Source organism: Diplotaxodon limnothrissa, unplaced genomic scaffold, assembly GCF_057381915.1.
Source record: "Diplotaxodon limnothrissa isolate DT_005_m unplaced genomic scaffold, D_limnothrissa_male_GT1.1 unmapped_scaffold_1, whole genome shotgun sequence".
NCBI lineage: Eukaryota > Metazoa > Chordata > Actinopteri > Cichliformes > Cichlidae > Diplotaxodon > Diplotaxodon limnothrissa.
Window position 1 is genome coordinate 1337435 of NW_028188555.1, and position 18207 is coordinate 1355641.

Below are 18207 nucleotides of genomic sequence, written 5' to 3' on the forward strand. Positions count from 1 at the left end.
GTCGGGGCAGCAGATTTTCCAGACTGCATGCTCCGTACGGCCGTTTCAATTCCAACATTAGAGACAGGTTCCTCCAGACTAGCGATCGCATCTTCTCCCAAGGAGGGAATATCAAACACCTTATTGAAATCATTGTAGATCTCAAGGATAGTTTGGTTGTCTGTAGACCTTATTCCCTGGTCATTGTAGATCTCAAGGATAGTTGGTTAGCTGTTCTTAGTCGTAGCTGGTGAGCTGATAACTCGCCTGTTTTTTCTCCATGTTCATAAGCGTAGCTGCAACTTTGACTCAGCCTGTTTTGTAGATATGAGATTGTATTCAGTTTGTCATTGTAACCGCTGTGTATATAATACAGGCTCAGGAGAGTGGCTGCACACAGCATGTAGTTTAGTGTCACGGTCACAGTGGCTGACCGTATGGAGAGTGTGTGGAGGACTCAGGCGCAGACACTGGTGCAGCCATGAAACTGAGTTTTGAACGAAAAGCGAGCCTTTATTTCGGCTGAAGACATCAAACAAGGCAGAATCACAGTGAAGAGAACTAAACTGGGGAACTAATACTATAATAAATCATGAAGACACGGAAAGCTATGGCTAAGAATACAAAAGACTGGGCATGAAAATATGGAGGGTGGGAACACAGATGACGCGACACAGAGACTAAATACACATGAGGGATGATCAAGTTCCAAAGATTAAAACTGTCAAACCTGCAGGGGGGATTGGCTGTTCCAAACCTGAAATATTATTTCTGGGCAGCTCAGATGAGACCCCTGACTGTATGGGTGCGGGATTTGTCTGAAACTCAGTGGCTAAACATTGACAAGACAATGTGCGAAAGATCATTGGAATCCCTGCTTTGTTCTAACATTTCAATTAAAAATGTGCATATGGGGGAACGGACGAGGGTCACACTAAAGATTTGGCGTAGAATCAAACAATCATTTGGTCTTCCAAAAGAAATTTCAATTCTATCAAGGCTCTCCTCCCTGCAGGGTTTTTCTCCTATTGTGGAAGACTCTGGCTTCAGAGCATGGTCACATAGCAGGCTTCATAAACTTTGTCATGTTGTGAGGAATGGGCACCTGAGCTCATTTGAACAGTTGAGGTCAGTTTCGGCTTCCTTCTTCTGACTTTTTTAGATTTCTGCAGCTAAGAAGCTTTTTGACAAAACATAAAGAATGGAGGCAAGTTTTGGAGCCCTCACCCATTGAGGAAATATTTCTAAAAACATTTCAAAGTAATTCCTCCCCAAAATTAATCAGTCATTTTTATAACGCATTTATGAGTTTCAATACAAATGCAACTTTGGATATTAAGGCAAGGTGGGAAGCTGAGACTGGCACTCAAATCTCAGAGGACACCTGGGAAGAGGTGTTCGGTGAAGCCCATCTGGTGACTAATTCTGGGCTGTGGAGAGAATTTAAATGGAAGGTGGTCATGAGATATTTTAGAACCCCAGAGATAATTGCCAAAATGAAGCCTACAAATCCTGACACCTGCTGGCGAAATTGTGGTACTTCTTTAGGAACCCACTCACATATATTCTGGTCATGCCCAAAAATCTGCTCACTTTGGAATGACATATTTAAAGTTCTCAGTACAGTTTTCCAACAACCATTAACAAAGACCAACAGTTAGTCATTTTAGGAGTTTTACCAAAGGGTTTTGCGGGAAACAATAAAACGTATCTCTTAAGAATCTTACAGCAGCACTAAAGTGTATCACTATTCTATTAAATGGCTGAATCTTGACCCACCTTCATATAATATGTGGATTGATAAAGCAAGAGAAATTTACCAGATGGAGGAAATAACATCTGCTCTGCGGATTCAGAGAGAATTGTTTACTGAGCGTTGGCGACCCATACATGCTTTACTGTTTCAATAATTTAGCATAGGTCTGTTTCGTTTTGTCCATTTACGGCTAAGTTTGTCACATGTTATTTAATATTACATAAAGATTTTGTTTTCTTTTTGTTTTTGTTGTTGTCTGTTTGTTTGTTTGCTTGCTTGGGTTTTGTTTTGCTTCCCAGTTTTGTTTTGTGCTTCCTAATTGCAGTTCTTATTTTAACCTACATTTCTGCATTGCAGTTCCTGTAACTGTCCTACTTGTGAACATCGACAAGCACAAGTTGCAATGTTGTAAATTATAATAAAAATTGAGTTAAAAAAAAAGAACATTAAAGTCGTACATTTCTCATAAAAACAGGACAAAGACTTGAAAAAGTCGTGTTTTTCCTTCCAGGAACCACATGGCTTCACTTTTAAAGGTGAAGTGTGAAAGAAATGGACATATTTGAAGTCCAACACCTTTTTCCAGTCACATTATTAAAGCAGACAAACTACAAGCTCATTTTCATTCCAACAAGTCATCTTCTGACCTGGACTAACAACACTGGTCTCTATGTGCAGCTGGCTGTGAGACCAGTGCTCAGGGAGCGTCTACAAAGTGCAACACTGAAAGAACATCACACACTCATTTGCTTCCAGCACTTTCACACAAACATCTACTGTCATTATTGTCACCAAACTCTGTGGATCCTTTATTGCAAATTCAAATGGGATCAAATGGTCAGACAAAAGAGGGTTATGAGGAAATATGATGAAATGTTGTGTATTAGCAGCAACTTATTGAATCATTTTCCTCAGAAACCAAACAAAATGATTGACAAACATGTGTTTACAAAGTCAGTGTTGGACTTGGATCAGCAGGATAAGCTGATGTTTAAAGGCATTTGAGTCTCGCTGTATGAGAGTCCAGTTCTTACTCAATATTTATGGATGATGTTCTTTCAGTGTTGCACTTTGTAGACGCTCCCTGAGCCTCACAGCCAGCTGCACATGGACCAGCTGACATTACCCAGCATTAGAGGCGGCTGTAAAAAATTCATGTTCCCGTTTAAATGGTTTTAATTTGAATAAAACGATGTTGATTCATTCAATCCTGAATCGATGTTTAATATAAATGTATTTTGCCAGAATCTCAGGTTAAAGCTCACAAACTATTTCAACAAGCAGCAAACAGATAAAACAGTAAATGAGAGCAGCTAAACACACAAAGATGGAAACACAGAGCGTGGATCGTTCACTCGACGGCACGTACACGGACACGCCGTCGGGGCTGAAAGTGGACAGCTCACAGATCCTGAAGCTGCAGGTTTCATCTGTCTCCAACCAAAACTGAGTGAAGCAGCAGCAAAAGAAGATCCAAACTCTGCTTCACGTTTGATCAATATGCTCATGAATTCTCTCTGACTTTGGCTGTTCCTGCCTGCACAGCTCTCTCTCTCTCAGTGTACTCCAAGAACAGCTTCAAACATCTGTTTCTGCATCATTCACTGTTTATTAGCCACCAGTCTGCTGTTGTGTTCAGTGCTGTCGGCCTCTGACAGTAAAGCCTCATTTCTGCTGCTCAACACTGAAGAAATGTAAACTTTTCAAAATGATGACAAATTGGAAAACACCTAAACCCAGGAGATGTAACCCTTCTCTCTGGGGCGGAGGCAAGCGGACCATCTCTTTGATTAGAGCTGTGTCTCTAATCAAAGCAGAGATGGAACGATGCCACTTTTTTTTTTTATATCTTGCTGCATTTTGTATAAGTTCATACTCAAGTTTAAAAAATCTAAACACTAAAGCTGTTCTGTTATACCTGTCTGCAAAATCACACTGCAGCCAAAACATTAGACAATACTGATCTTTGTATTTAAACTTTTTTCAGAACTTTAAATCTAAGTATCTAAAGTAATATTCAAAAGTCATTTAAATCAGTTTGATGCAGACTTCAAAAACTCTGGTTGTGAATAAAAGAAGTGCAACATCAGCACCAAATAATGTTTCTATTGAACAACTAACACAAACAGGTTGTAGAATGGAGCCTTTTCTACTCACAGCTGAACAGAAACAACATCCAGAGTGGAAAACAGTGCAAATAACTGCAAACAGGCTTCATGACACTCATGTTTGATCAGATTCACTCCCTGCTCTCACACACCAACTCCAGACCTGCATTAATCTTTTCCCTCTGAACCCCCCAAACATACAAACCCTGAGCCACCACCATTGCCCTTTCACTGACTGCCCCACTCCACCATTTGACTCTTAGAACTGAAGACGCTTCTCTCATAAGAGGTGAAACATCTTCAAGGAAGTCCAGACGCTTTTCTTTCCAAGCTTCTTAGACTACGATGACCTGGATGTCTGAGAACCTTCACAGACTGATTTTACAAGAACAACTTGTGTCAAAAATCCCTGGCAGTGCCTCTCTGTCACACACACAAATCACTACAGTTACAAATTTAATAACTTAAAAAGTAAAAAGACCACTTTTGAGCCGTGTCTTTTTGGCCATAACAAATACCAAAAGAACCGGAATTTAATAACATTAAAACCAAACAATAAATGAGCAAAGTAGTGCATGATAAATATAGATGACAAATACAAAGTGCAATATAGAAACACTGGGTAAAAAGAAATGAACAATTAAAAAGGAGGATAACAGATGTGAGCAGTAGTTAAACAGTAGAAATAAATATATAATAAACAAACAAAAATAGATAATAAATGAAAGCCAGGTCTGAAAGGTGAGTTTGGCTTTAAAAGCATGAAAACACACTGCTGTCTTCAGGAAGGCTGCTCCAGTAACAGAAAGTCATCTACATGTGGGTTTAGTTCTGACTTTAGGGACAAGTAAAAAAATAAAATAAAATAAAAACATCTGTCCAGACAACCTGACAGTCAAAAATATAAACTCAGGAACTTAAAAGGAAAATTGTGCTGACTTTGAACGTCCGCATCAAGATAAACTTACAGATTTAAGAGTCAAAAAGTGTCAAAACGTCTGTATCCTTACCTGAGAGTTTCAAGTTTACAGTCAGGACTCTTTAGTCCAACACACAGCAAATCCAATCCTGAATCCTGCAGTTTGTCCGAGCTCAGGTCCAGCTCTCTCAGATGATTGGATGGGGAGCTGAGAATTTCAGACAAAGCTTCAAAGCTTCTTTTTGAGAGTTTACAATCTCTCAGCCTGAGGAAGAATAACAATGGAGACATATTCTTTTATTCATCTAGCATTATTAAACATATTTGTTCATAGATTCACTTACAGCACTTTCTTGGATGCTTTGACCACTGGCAGCAGCTTCAACAATGCCTCCTCTGAACGGGAGTATTTCTCCAGGTCGAACTCATCCAGATCTGATGACAGTAAGATGAAGACCAGAGCCGACCACTGAGCAGGAGACAGTTGATCTGTGGAGAGACGTCCTGATCTCAGGGACTGTTGGATCTCCTCCACTAGAGAACGATCATCCAGTTCATTCAGACAGTGGAACAGGTTGATGCTTTTCTCTGCAGACAGTTTCCCACTGAGCTTCTTCTTGATGTACTGGACTGTTTCCTGATTGGTCTGTGAGCTACTTCCTGTCTGTGTCAGCATGCATAGGAGATCCTGATTGGTCTGCAGTGAAAGACCCAGGAGGAAGCGGAGGAACAAGTCCAGGTGTCCATTTGGACTCTTTAAGGCTTTGTCCACAGCACTCTGGTAGAAGTCTTTTACAGTAAGTGTTTTCTGGAAGATTTTAAAGAGAGGAGATTGTTTCTTAAGCAGGTTGACTCCAGAGTTGATGAAGGTCAGATAGACATGAAGAGCAGCAAAGAACTCCTGAATGCTCAGATGGATGAAACAGTAAACAACGTTGTTGAACATGTGGCACTCATCAGCTTTAAAGATCTGTGTGAACACTCCTGAGTACACTGAGGCTGCTCTGATATCGATGCCACACTCTGTCAGGTCTGATTCATAGAAGATCAGGTTTCCTTTCTGCAGCTGATCAAAGGCCAGTTTTCCCAGAGACTCAATGATCTTCCTGCATGACTCTGTCTCAGCTCCTCCATCATACTTGATGTCCTTCGTTTTTAGGTGAAATAGCACAAGGCGTAGGTAGAGCTCTGTGAGAGTCTTAGGCAGATCTTTGCTCTCTTTGTTCTTCATGACAAACTCCAGAACTGTAGCAGTGATCCAGCAGAAGACTGGGATGTGGCACATGATGTGGAGGCTTCGTGATGTCTTGATGTGGGAGATGATCCTGCTGGCCTGCTCCTCATCTCTGAATCTCTTCCTGAAGTACTCCTCCTTCTGTGGGTCAGTGAACCCTCTGACCTCTGTCACCACGCCAACACAGTCTGGGATCTGATTGGCTGCTGCAGGTCGTGTGGTTATCCAGAGGCGAGCAGAGGGAAGCAGTTTCCCCCTAATGAGGTTTATCAGCAGCACATCCACTGAGGTGGACTTTCTAGGGTCAGTCAGGATTGTAGTTTTGTGGAAGTTCAGAGGAGGTCGACACTCATCCAGACCATCAAAGATGAACACAACCTGGAAGTCTTCAAAGATGTAGATTCCTGCTTCTTTGGTTTCAGTGAAGAAGTGATGAACAAGTTCCACCAAGCTGAACTTTTCCTCTTTCAGCAGATTCAGCTCTCTGAAAGTGAATGGAAACATGAACTGGATGTCCTGGTTGGCTTTGTCTTCAGCCCAGTCCAGAGTGAACTTCTGTGTTAGGACTGTTTTCCCAATGCCAGCCACTCCCATTGTCAGCACTGTTCTGATTGGTTTATCTCTTCCAGGTGGGAGTTTAAAGATGTCTTCTTGTCTGATGGTTGTTTCTGGTCTGTCTGGTTTCCTGGATGCTGTTTCAATCTGTCTGACCTCATGTTCATCATTGACCTCTGCAGTCCCTCCCCCTGTGATGTAGAGCTCTGTGTAGATCTGACTCAGGAGGGTCGGGTTTTCTGTTGTAGAAATCCCCTCGAGCACACACTGGAACTTCTGCTTCAGGTCTGACTTGAGTTTGAGCTGACACTCAGTGAGAATCTCTGCATGAATAAACAGCAAATGACACAAATGAGAAAACTGCATTCTGGTTACTGTGGTTATGTGTTCAGTTCACTGGACTCTTGGTGTCATGATCCGAGTGAGTCTGAGTAACTTTCCACAGCATCAGCTCTCCTCCCCTGGGTGGAGCCCTCCTCACTCCTCCCTGCTCCTCACCTGTTGCCAATTACTCCGGCAGTATCTATGAGCAGCACTCACAATGAACCTTCTCCAGATTGTGTGCTTAGCACAGTCAGTTCTCTGCCTCACATTTTGTCTTGTGCTCCTCAGCTTGTTTCGCGTAACCCTCTTTTCCTGTTCCCTAGTCGGCACCTGGATACATCTTCCAACTCTCACCATAAGTCACGCCTCAGGATTCTGGCCTGCCACTGCTGGGAAAACTCCCTCTTGCAAACTGCCATCCTCACCTGCCTGCCTCCCTGTGCACCCACATCTCACTCTGTACCCAGATTTAATTCATCTCCTCCTCCAGCTGATCTCCACCTGCAGCCACGTAACACCTCTTAGTTTTTAAATCTTGGACTCATTCACTACACTGTGGACCACTCTGATTATTATCTCCTTTGTTCCAGTGATCCTGGATAGTTTCTATTCGCCCGATTCTGCCCCTGTTGTTCCTTTGACCTGCCTCAGCTTATGTTCTGGCCTCAGCTCTGCACTTCTCATAATACCTCGCTTGCTGTTGAATTTAGCCGTGATTCAGCTTTCTCCGTCAAGAAATCTAGTAAAATACATTTCTGTTAAAAGTCACTCAGCCTCCGTTTTTTGGTTCTGTGCTTGACTCCATTCCTTTTCATGAGCCATTGAGCCCTGACACTTGGGTTATAACTGAGGGCAGGTTTTATAGAGACACATTTGATTTAATTGTGTTTATTTATACAGCACCAAATCAATACTAGCAACATTTCACATATTACATAAACAACACTATGGAGCCAGTGATGAATAAATATGTAGAATAAATGAAAGAATTTCAAGTATAAAAGTTTTTTTTTAATTCCTCCAAATAACAACAACAGTCACCCCAATGTGCTTTATATTGTAAGATAAAGAACCTACAATAATACAACTGAAAAAAAAAACAAATATCTTTTTGGGTCCTGAAAACTGAAGGCTCTGCCTCCCATTCTACTTTTAAATACTCTGTGAACAACAAGTAGGCCTGCAGTGCGAGAGCGAAGTGCTCTAATAGGGTGATATGGTACTACAAGGTCATTAAGATAAGATGGGGCCTGATTATTTAAGACCTTGTATGTGAGGAGCAGGATTTTGAATTCTGGATTTAACAGGAAGCCAATGAAGGGAAGCCAAAACAGGAGAAATATGCTCTCTCTTTCTAGTCCCTGTCAGGACTCTTGCTGCAGCATTTTGGATTAGCTGAAGGCTTTTCAGCGAGTTTTTTGGACATCCTGATAATAATGAATTACAGTCGTCCAGCCTGGAAGTAATAAATGCATGAACTAGTTTTTCAGAGTCTCTCTGAGACGGGATATTTCTAAATTTAGAGATGTTGCACAAATGGAAGAAAGCAGTCTTACATGTTTGTTTAATATGTGCGTTGAAGGACATGTCCTGGTCAAAAATGACTCCAAGGTTCCTCACAGTGTTACTGGAGGCCAAGGTAATGCCATCCAGAGTAAGAATCTGCTTAGATACCATATTTCTAAGATTTTCAGGGCCGAGTACAATAACCTCAGTTTTATCTGTATTAAGAAGCAGAAAGTTAGCGGCCATCCAGGTCTTTCTGTCTTTAAGACATTCCTGCAGTTTAACTCATTGGTGTGTGTTATCTGACTTCATGGACAGATGGAGCTGGGTGTCATCTGCATAGCAGTGTAAATGTATGCTATGTTTTCTAATGACACTACCTAAGGGAAGCATGGTAATGGGAGCGTTGCCAGCAGAAGGCTGAAGTGGAATCTCCAAGAAAGCTGCAGAAGAAAAAGCATGAGCTGAAATGGTGGATTTTAGTCATATAAGGAGAACTGTGGCTTTCCTCCAACCTTTGACCAATCACCTTAGTGTCCTGTTTATCAACCATAATAAAAAGCATTTACTGTCTGGGCATTTTTTTGTTTGGGTCTCCAAACAGCAGAAAGAAATGGCAGCCATTTTTTTTAACTTTACCTTCAACTGGTAAATAGATTTAAGAAAAAGCACTTTGATCATATTTGTGACGTGTCCCAAACTGTTGTTGTCGCCTCATTTATGTTGATAAAACAGCTCTAAAACCAATCTGACAATATAAATCTGTAAAATGGGCAGAAAACCTGCTGCTGGTCCCATTTTAATCAAACCAACCCAAAGAGCAGATATTCATGTGTGTACACAGGAGGTTATTTGTGCAGATGCATAAAACACATAAACTGTTGGCTTTCTGCAGTCTCTCACTCCTGAAAGTGTTGGCAAGTGCTTTGGATTTATTATTTATATGGATTTTAATGGCACCTGTGTAATGTTAACTAAGGTTTTTATTGTTTATGTGTTTTTTGTTTAGTCATTCCCTGACTTACCTGTGGGTTCTGGGATGGTTTTATTTAAATTCTCCAACAGATCATTCTTGTTTATCCTCCCCAAAAGATTTTTAGCAACTTCAAAAGTGTTGATAGAGTAGGTATCAAACATCAGATCCACTATGTCCGTCCTCTCTGCATTCTCCAGTTTACTCACTGGGATTGCTGGTAAACCTTCTACAGACCCGTTCTTCAGATGCCACGTGAATTTTTCAAAGTCATCACGTCCCAAATCCTCCAAAGTCCCCAGAAGGATTTCTTTAGGTGTCGTCATCTTTTACCCTGTAAGGATCCGATAAACAAAGACTGTAACAACAGCTGGAGAGGTAATTGTCTAATTTATCAGAATTTAACTTGATTCTAACAGCAGTTCATCACTACCACCAATAAATTTCTAAGGCTCAGAATGCAACAAAATTGCACATGAAGAAGCACATAGAGAAGTATCCAAGTAACACTTTGCTACAATATAAAACAAACTATTATAAATAAAGAAAATATATAAACTAAATATATACACTACCCGTCAAACGTTTTAGAACACCCCAATTTTTCCAGTGTTTTTGTCACGGTTTGCGAGCCGTGTGTAAATTATCAAAGGACCCTTTATGCAGGCAGCTCAGATGCAAGTGAGTTTATTCATCACATGGTGATACAAACAGAAATGGCGAAGGTGAGCATGGAAACTAAGCAAAAACCTAAAAACTAATAGTACACGAATATGAAGAAGTACACGAAGGGAAGACGAAAACACGGAACACAAGGGGTGGGAGCAAAGCACCACAACACATCACTATATAGACAGTTACACAGAGGGAGACACAGAAGGCAACAACACAGGGCGGAACAAATGGACAGAGAAGACTAAACACAGAACAGAGTGCACAGAGAAACAAGGGGGGCAGGGAATCAAAACCTAGGAAGCATAGAATAACTCACAAACTAAACTGGCATAACACAAAAATCACAAAGAACTGAAACCACTAGCTCAGGAGACCCAGGACCCTGACAGATACGCAGACAAACCAGCAACTAACAGAGGCAAACACAAGGTTTAAATACACAGAGGGATAACGAGGGAATGAGACACAGAAGGAGGACACAGCTGGGAGTGATTGACAAGACGAGACAGAGGAAACGCAAACTAAACACACTGACATGAGACACGGACCTTCACAACAAAGCAGGAAATACAAAGACTGAACTTAGAGGTACAACAAAACACAGAACCAAAACGTAAGAATAAACAAAGATACATCATGAAATCAAAGATTAACAATACAAAACAGAAAACACTGAGTCACAGACCCAGGATCGTGACAGTTTTATTGAAAATATCCTTTTTATTTCTCATTGCACTCTGAAATGAAAGCATAGTACAAATAAGCAGTTGGAGTTAAAAATAAATCATGAAACACATTTATAGACCAAAGTTTATTCTAAACGTTTGACTGAACACACCCGTGGCTTCTGTCTACAATAGAAATCAAATATTCTCCCATATCTGTGGCAGATGTTCCCGTAAACGTGGACCTTGTAATAATAATAATAATAATAACTTTATTTATGAAGCGCTTTCAAACAAAGTGCTGTACAACTAAAGAGATAAATAAAATAAAAGCGATACATAGCAATACAGGTAAAAGACACAATACAAGTTAAAAACAATAAAAATGTAAAAACTAAAAGCCATAGAATTAAGACATGTAGGATCGGGTGAACAAATGTGTCTTCAACTTGGTTTTAAAAACCTCCACAGAGCAGCCTGCCGAATATCTTGTGGGAGGTTGTTCCACAGAAACGGGGCATGAAAAGAAAAAGCTCTCCAATTGTCTTTTTTCTGGCTCTAAGAACTTTTAGAAGACCAGAGTCCTGAGATCGGAGAGCACGAGATGGAACATAAAGGTGTAAAAGGTCGGAGAGGTATGAAGGTGCCAATCCGTTTAAAGCCTTGTAGGTGAGCAGCAGGACCTTAACATCTGCTCGAACCTGACAAGGTAGCCAGTGAAGACATCTCAGAACAGGGTAATGTGCTCAAATTTCCCAGTTCTTGTTAAAATGCGAGCAGCTGCATTTTGCACCAACGCCAGAATCTCAGGTTAAACCTCACAAAACTTTAACAACCACCAAACAGCTGAAACAGTAAATGAGAGCAGGAACACGGATTCTGCACAGAGACGTAAACACAAAGCTCAGAGCCGCCGACACATCAGAATCAGTGAGATGTCGCCTTTCTCACCCGATGGCACGGACACGGTCGGGGCTGAAAGCCGACAGCTCGCTGATTCTGATGTTTCTGCGGCTCCGAGCTTTGTGTTTACGTCCTTTTTACGCTGATTCTAAAGCTGTTAGTTTTATCTCTCTCCAAACAATATTGACTGAACCAGCAGCAAAAGAAGATCCAAACTACGCTTCACATAAACATCGTCATGAACTCACTCTGACTTTTGCTGTTTTGCTTCCACCAGGATAAAATCACACGTCATGCACAGCTCGCTCTCTCTCTCTCACACACAGTTTCCTGTCTAAAAATCTGTTTTCTGCATTATTCGCTTGCTTGTTACGCACAAGTCTACCGTTGTTTACAGCGCTGTCGGCCGCTATTTTTTTCCTTTTACTTACTTCCGAAAAGAAAACCTAATTTCTGCCGTTCAACAGGCTTCTGAACAAATTTAAACTTTTTAAAATTATGCAAATTGCAAAACGCTGTGTCTGTCATAAAACCGCTGTAACTTCAGAGGTGATGTTCATATGTCGATTAATGGTTTTCTTTCGTTTTTGATCTACTGTAGAATATTTTTATAAAACCACCTTCATGTTTTTCTGTTTTATCTTCAGCTACTTTGACACAAAGGCCTCTGCTGTGATGCTCACACCTTTGATAAAGTCTTGCGAGTGTCAGCTTCCTTTTTATAGATACAAAAATATGTAAATGTACTGATCTGAATTATAATATTTCTGACTGTCTGAGGCAAAATTTCCCAGATTCAAATCGAATTGAATCAAATCGTGGATCGAATTGATTCAGGACCTTGTGAATCGGAATCAAATCGATTCTAGAATTCAGTGACGATACCCTGCCCTATTTGCGACCATGTCAACATCCACTCCAGGCTTTTTCAAGATTGGTACTACCACAGCTGATTTAAAACATTCAGGAAAGACTCAATGAAGTATTTAAAAGAAACAGGTTGTAGGGTCCTAATGCTGACCACAGTTCCTTTATAGCCCAGGCTGGTAGAGGATCCAAAGAACAGGTTGTACATCGAGCTGCTTTTACAACCTTACTTAATCCAGAAAGGGAAATAGAGATGGACCAATGCGATATTACGTATCGGTCCATCTCTATTTCTATTAATTTACGTCAGTATCGATACTGATTTTGTATGTATTTTGAAGGATTTGAACCAAAGGCAAAAAATACCATGAGCAAAAAATGGCAGTCATGATTATAAAATAGGGAGGTTTCTTTTTTTTTAACATAGATTAAACTCATTAAATAAAACAACAAGTTTATGAGCTTTCTTGTTATTCACAAGTTTCAGCGATTTAGCCCAGAGTCTAAAGTCATTCAGCCTTCTGTTTATAAATGGTTTAGCTTTAAAGTATCTGCATTTGTGAAGAAAAAATTTTCCCATTAACAAAAACGTCCTAATCAACAGGTCAAAATCTGCATTCTCAGCAAGTATTCCAAATTTTATTACTGTCACCGTCAAATGTGGTAACTGAATTCTCCTGGACTGTAGCCAGCTCCACATGTCAGTCCAGAAGGAGTGCACTGATTCACAGTAGAAAAACAAGTGATCCAGACTTTCAATATCATTTTCACAAAATGTGCAGGCGTTCACATCTAAGTTAAATTTCCGTCTTAAGAATTCATTGGTTGGATAAACCTCATTAATGATTTTAAAGTGAACCTCTTTTACTTTAGGGGAAAGAGGAAGTGAAATATACTTTTTTCTTATCGCCTTAACCTCCATGGTCTCAAATTCTTTAAGGATATAATTTCTTTTAACCAGATTAGGGCAAATGTCGTTGATCAAAATATTCCTGATCACTTTGTTTGTAAACCTGCTGTCACCAAATTCAGCTCCAGCTATGCAGAGCTGCCTCAGTCCAGGAGAAATTTTAGAGTGCACAATATCTTCTTTTATCCTTGATCTCAAAGGGACTGGGATGGCTTTCACTAGGGATTTATATCTGTTAGCAGTACATCTTACATCAAATTTCTCACAAAACGTATCATGTTTTAATAAGACCCCATTATCATCCATAAAATGAGCTACAGCCCAAATCCCTTTAGATCTCCATTCATCCATGTACACAGATTTCCTACACAAACGGATATACCTGTTGTTCCATATAGGGGTATTGTGAGGAGTAAAGTTGTTTGTAGATTAATTTCCAGTAGAGAAGGACCTGCTGATGGAAAGCTGAGAGTTTAACAGGTAACGAACTGCAATCAAAGTCACAACGTAACAAAAAGTCTATTCCACCCATTTTGCCAAAAATCACACTGGGAATAATGTTCCAAAAGGAATTTTTGTTCCTAATGAAAGATCTTAACCATTTCAGTTTTAGTACACCATTCATAACATCAAAGTCAATGGCATTAGCCCCACCCTCTTCATAATTCTTAATCATATCATTTTTCTTTATATTTTTCAAAGTCAAAGTCAAAGTCAACTTTATTTGTCGATTCTTCCACATGTACAGGACATACGGAGAATAGAAATTGCGTTACTCTTCAATCCCTAGATAAATAGCAAATGAACATTTAAATATATTTAAATATAAAAGTGATTTAAAAAAATGCAAGTAAAATAATTAAAAAGTAAAAATTTAAATAAATACAATTTTACATATAACAAGGAAGCTATACAATATACAATATAATGGGTAAGTGACATTGAGTGTAAACCAGGCAGAGTAGTGCAAATAGGCAAATAGTGCAAATGGAGATTTAGTAGTGTACGGTAAGAGAAAGTGTAACAACAAAGTCTTATGAGGTAATGGCAGTCCAATGCTCCACAAAGTGACTGGTAACTGGTGCAGGCCAGTGAGTGAGTCAGAGAGTGTGTGTGTTTGTGTGTGTGTGACAGAGTTCAGTGAGACCGTGGAGGAGAGAGGGGAGAGGGGGCAGAATCGGGAGGGAGTTAAGCTTCCTGACAGCCTGATGGATGAAGCTGTCCTTCAGCCTGCTGGTCCTGGCCTGGAGACTCCGCAGTCTCCTCCCCGACGGCAGCAGCTTGAAGAAGCTTTGCATTGGGTGTGTGGGATCAGCCGCTATGCAAAGGGCTTTTTTAGTGAGACGGGTGCTGTAAATGTCCTGGAGGGAGGGGAGAGAGACACCAATGATCCTCTCTGCAGCTCTCACTATGCGTTGGAGGGTCCTATGACAGGACGCATTGCAGGCTCCAAACCACACAGTGATGCAGCTCGACAGGATGCTCTCGATGGTGCCTCTGTAGAAAGTGTACATGATGGGGGCTGGTGCTCCTGCTCTTCTTAGTTTGCGGAGAAAGAAGAGACGCTGCTGTGATTTCTTGGCCAGTGCTGTGGTGTTGTACGTCCAGGAGAGATCCTCTGTGATGTGCACACCCAAGAACTTGGTGCTGCTCACTCTCTCCACAGACGCTCCGTCAATGGTCAGAGGAGCATGTTGGGTGTGCATTCTCCTGAAGTCCACAACAATCTCCTTCGTCTTCTCCACATTCAGAGAGAGATTGTTGTCAGCACACCACGTGGCCAGGCGTCTCACCTCACTTCTGTAGTCGGTCTCATCCCTGTTGCTAATGAGACCCACCACCGTTGTGTCGTCCGCAAACTTGATGAAGAGGTTGGAGCTGTATGATGGAGTGCAGTCATGGGTCAGCAGAGTGAAGAGGAGGGGGCTCAGCACACATCCCTGCGGGGCCCCCGTGTTTAAAATGATGGTGCTGGATGTATTACTGCCAACCCGTACTGCTTGAGGTCTTCCGGTGAGGAAATCCAACAGCCAGTTGCACAGTGAGGTGTTGAGCCCCAGCTGGACCAGTTTTTGAATGAGCTGTTGGGGGATTATGGTGTTGAATGCTGAACTGAAATCTATGAACAGCATTCGAACATATGAGTCATTTTTGTCCAGGTGTGTGAGTGCCGAGTGGAGTGCAGTGGAGATGGCATCATCGGTTGAGCGGTTGGGCCGATAGGCAAACTGGAAGGGATCCAGGGAGGGGGGCAGGACAGTCTTGATGTGTTGCATGACTAGTCGTTCGAAGCACTTCATCAGGATGGGAGTAAGTGCAACAGGACGGTAGTCATTAAAGCAGGAGGGAGAGGACTTTTTTGGAACCGGAATGATTGTGGTGGCTTTAAAACATGTGGGGACGACAGCCTGGATGAGTGATATGTTGAAGATGTCTGTGAAGACATCAGTGAGTTCCACTGCACAGTCTCTCAGTACACGACCAGGAATGTTGTCAGGACCCGGAGCTTTACGTGCATTGATCCTGCTGAGGGATCTCCTCACGCTGTCCGGTGACAGAGTCATCACCTGGTCACCAGGAGGGGGTGGGGTCTTCTGTGCAGTGGTGCTGTTTTGGACTTCAAAGCGAGCAAAGAAAGTGTTCAGCTCGTTCAGCAGGGGGATAGTGCTATCACAGGTCTGTGGTGGTGTGTGTGGTGTAATGACATTTGTTCCTCCATATGAACCTAAAATTAAGATTATTTATAGATTTAATTAGTTTTGGAGATATGGGCAGAGAAAAGGCTGGATAGATTAGTCTGGACAGACTGTCCATTTTGGTTAGCAAGATTCTCCCAAACAGAGTTATGTCCCTTTGCAGCCACCTGTTTAAAATTGACTTACACTTTTCTATATTGGCACAGATATTCTTATTTTCTGTTGATGTCTTATCCTTGCAAATTACAATGCCCAGATACTTCACCTCTTTTTTTATCTGTATATTATTTATTGCTTGCAGGGGACACTCATGCAGAGCTAGAATTTCTTATTCATTAATATTCAGCTGTAGGCCAGAAGCTTTGGAGAAGTGGTTGATCGCCTGTAAGGCTAAAGGAATCTGGTCCTCATTTTTTAGAAACAGGGTGGTATCATCTGCGAGCTGACTGATTATTATCTGTCAATGTGACTGTTTTTAATCAAAATAGACAACAGCTCAGCAACCATGATGAACAGAAGTGGTGAGCTGCTACATCCCTGCCTTATCCCTCTATTAACCTCAAACCTTGAACATGTACCATGTTCTAGCAAAACAGAGCTGTTAATGTCATTATATAGCATCTCTATAACATTGATAAATTCCTGTCCAAAACCAAAAGACTGCAGAGTTTTTAATATGAACGTATGTTCAACTGAGTCAGATGCTTTGTAAAAATCTAAGAACAGGATGTATGATCTCTCTTGTGTCACGATGAGTTGTGTGGCTGTCAGTGGCTGGACCCACGTGCAGGACTCGGAGACAAAACATTAACTTAAACGACAGCTTTATTTGCTGGTGAGTCACCCTTGGCGATACATAAACAACAACTTAAACTAACTAGACTGGAGATGCTGAAGGTAGACGACAATGAATACACACACAACAAACGTGGAGGACGCAACAACTGGCAAGGAAAAACACAGAGCTTAAATACATACTGAGGTGATTAGGGAATGTGAAACAGGAGGAGAACACAGCTGGGACTCATCAGACATGACAAGACAAGGGGCGGCAAAACTCAACACATTGACATAGTACACAGACTTTCAAAGTAAAACAGGAAACTGAACAGACGTGGACTAAACTAGGGGATACAGTGATAGAACAAGAAACACACTGACAGAGATGACTGTATACTGTGGAGCAGGGAAATTATTTTACTGCTATTGTTAAATAATTGTCATCATTACCATTGCATTAATAATAAAATCTGGAGTTTATATTGCATTCAGGGGTTAAACAGTGTCTCTTTCAGAAAGACTGAGTTGCAGGCTGACAGGAAGTTGTATGCAGAAGTGAAAGCAGATAGTTATTTTGAGCCGCAGGCTAAGACGAGGCTTTAACAATGTAACAGATAGCTTTAAGAAGGCCTTAAGCAGTTATGACTATTTTATACACAATGCATATCTGTGCTTATTAAAGAGTTGGAGCTCGGTCAATTAATTGGGGGTCGGAAGCTTTGTTCGGCGCGATGTTCGGACAATCTATTGTGCAAGTGACTTGGAGCCATAGAAGGAATTGCAATACATGCTTTCAAAACACTTATATATCAGATCATTTTATATTAAGCTTTTAAGTAGAGGTTCTTGATTAAAACATTTATTTAGTAGAAGACATACACATAGTCTCAGTGAGCCTCTGGTCTGGTAAAAGGTCAGAAGTGCAACAGGTGAAGAGGTGACACAAAGAGCATGTGAGGTCGTGACACACACACACATAGAGTTAAATTTATTTAGAGGAGAGATTACTCATGTCTGGTTGTAACTGCAAAAGTGTCTCGGTAAAAGAGGAACCGTTCCTTGTTGTCTCGGCAAGAAAGAGGAACAAGACAAGAACTGAAAGGTAGACAGGAAGGGCTAGCCATGAAAATAGAAGATGATTTTCTAGGTGAAAAGTCATGATGATGTTGATCTGATCTATGTATAAAATGTACCGGTGACGCATGAAGGGGCGTCAGTAAACAAACCCTGATGCTATAAAATATCTGTTCATGCTTTGATTAAGTCGAAGACTACTTCCTGTCTGCGTACAGAGTTGTCTTCCCACACGTGTGTTCATTAAAATCATTGTTTGACCAAAGACCTACTGGACCATGGG

General features: G+C 41.1%; 1 protein-coding gene across 1 annotated transcript; it reads right to left on the bottom strand.

Annotated features, from left to right (window-relative positions):
- Positions 1–5102: 5102 nt before the first annotated feature.
- Positions 5103–9680, bottom strand: LOC146606980 (protein NLRC3-like). Its single transcript, XM_085349117.1, has 2 exons — positions 9407–9680; positions 5103–6874 (listed from the first exon to the last, which is right to left on the bottom strand). The coding sequence occupies exons 1-2, from the start codon at positions 9678–9680 to the stop codon at positions 5103–5105; spliced, it is 2046 nt and encodes a 681-aa protein (XP_085205243.1).
- Positions 9681–18207: the final 8527 nt, after the last annotated feature.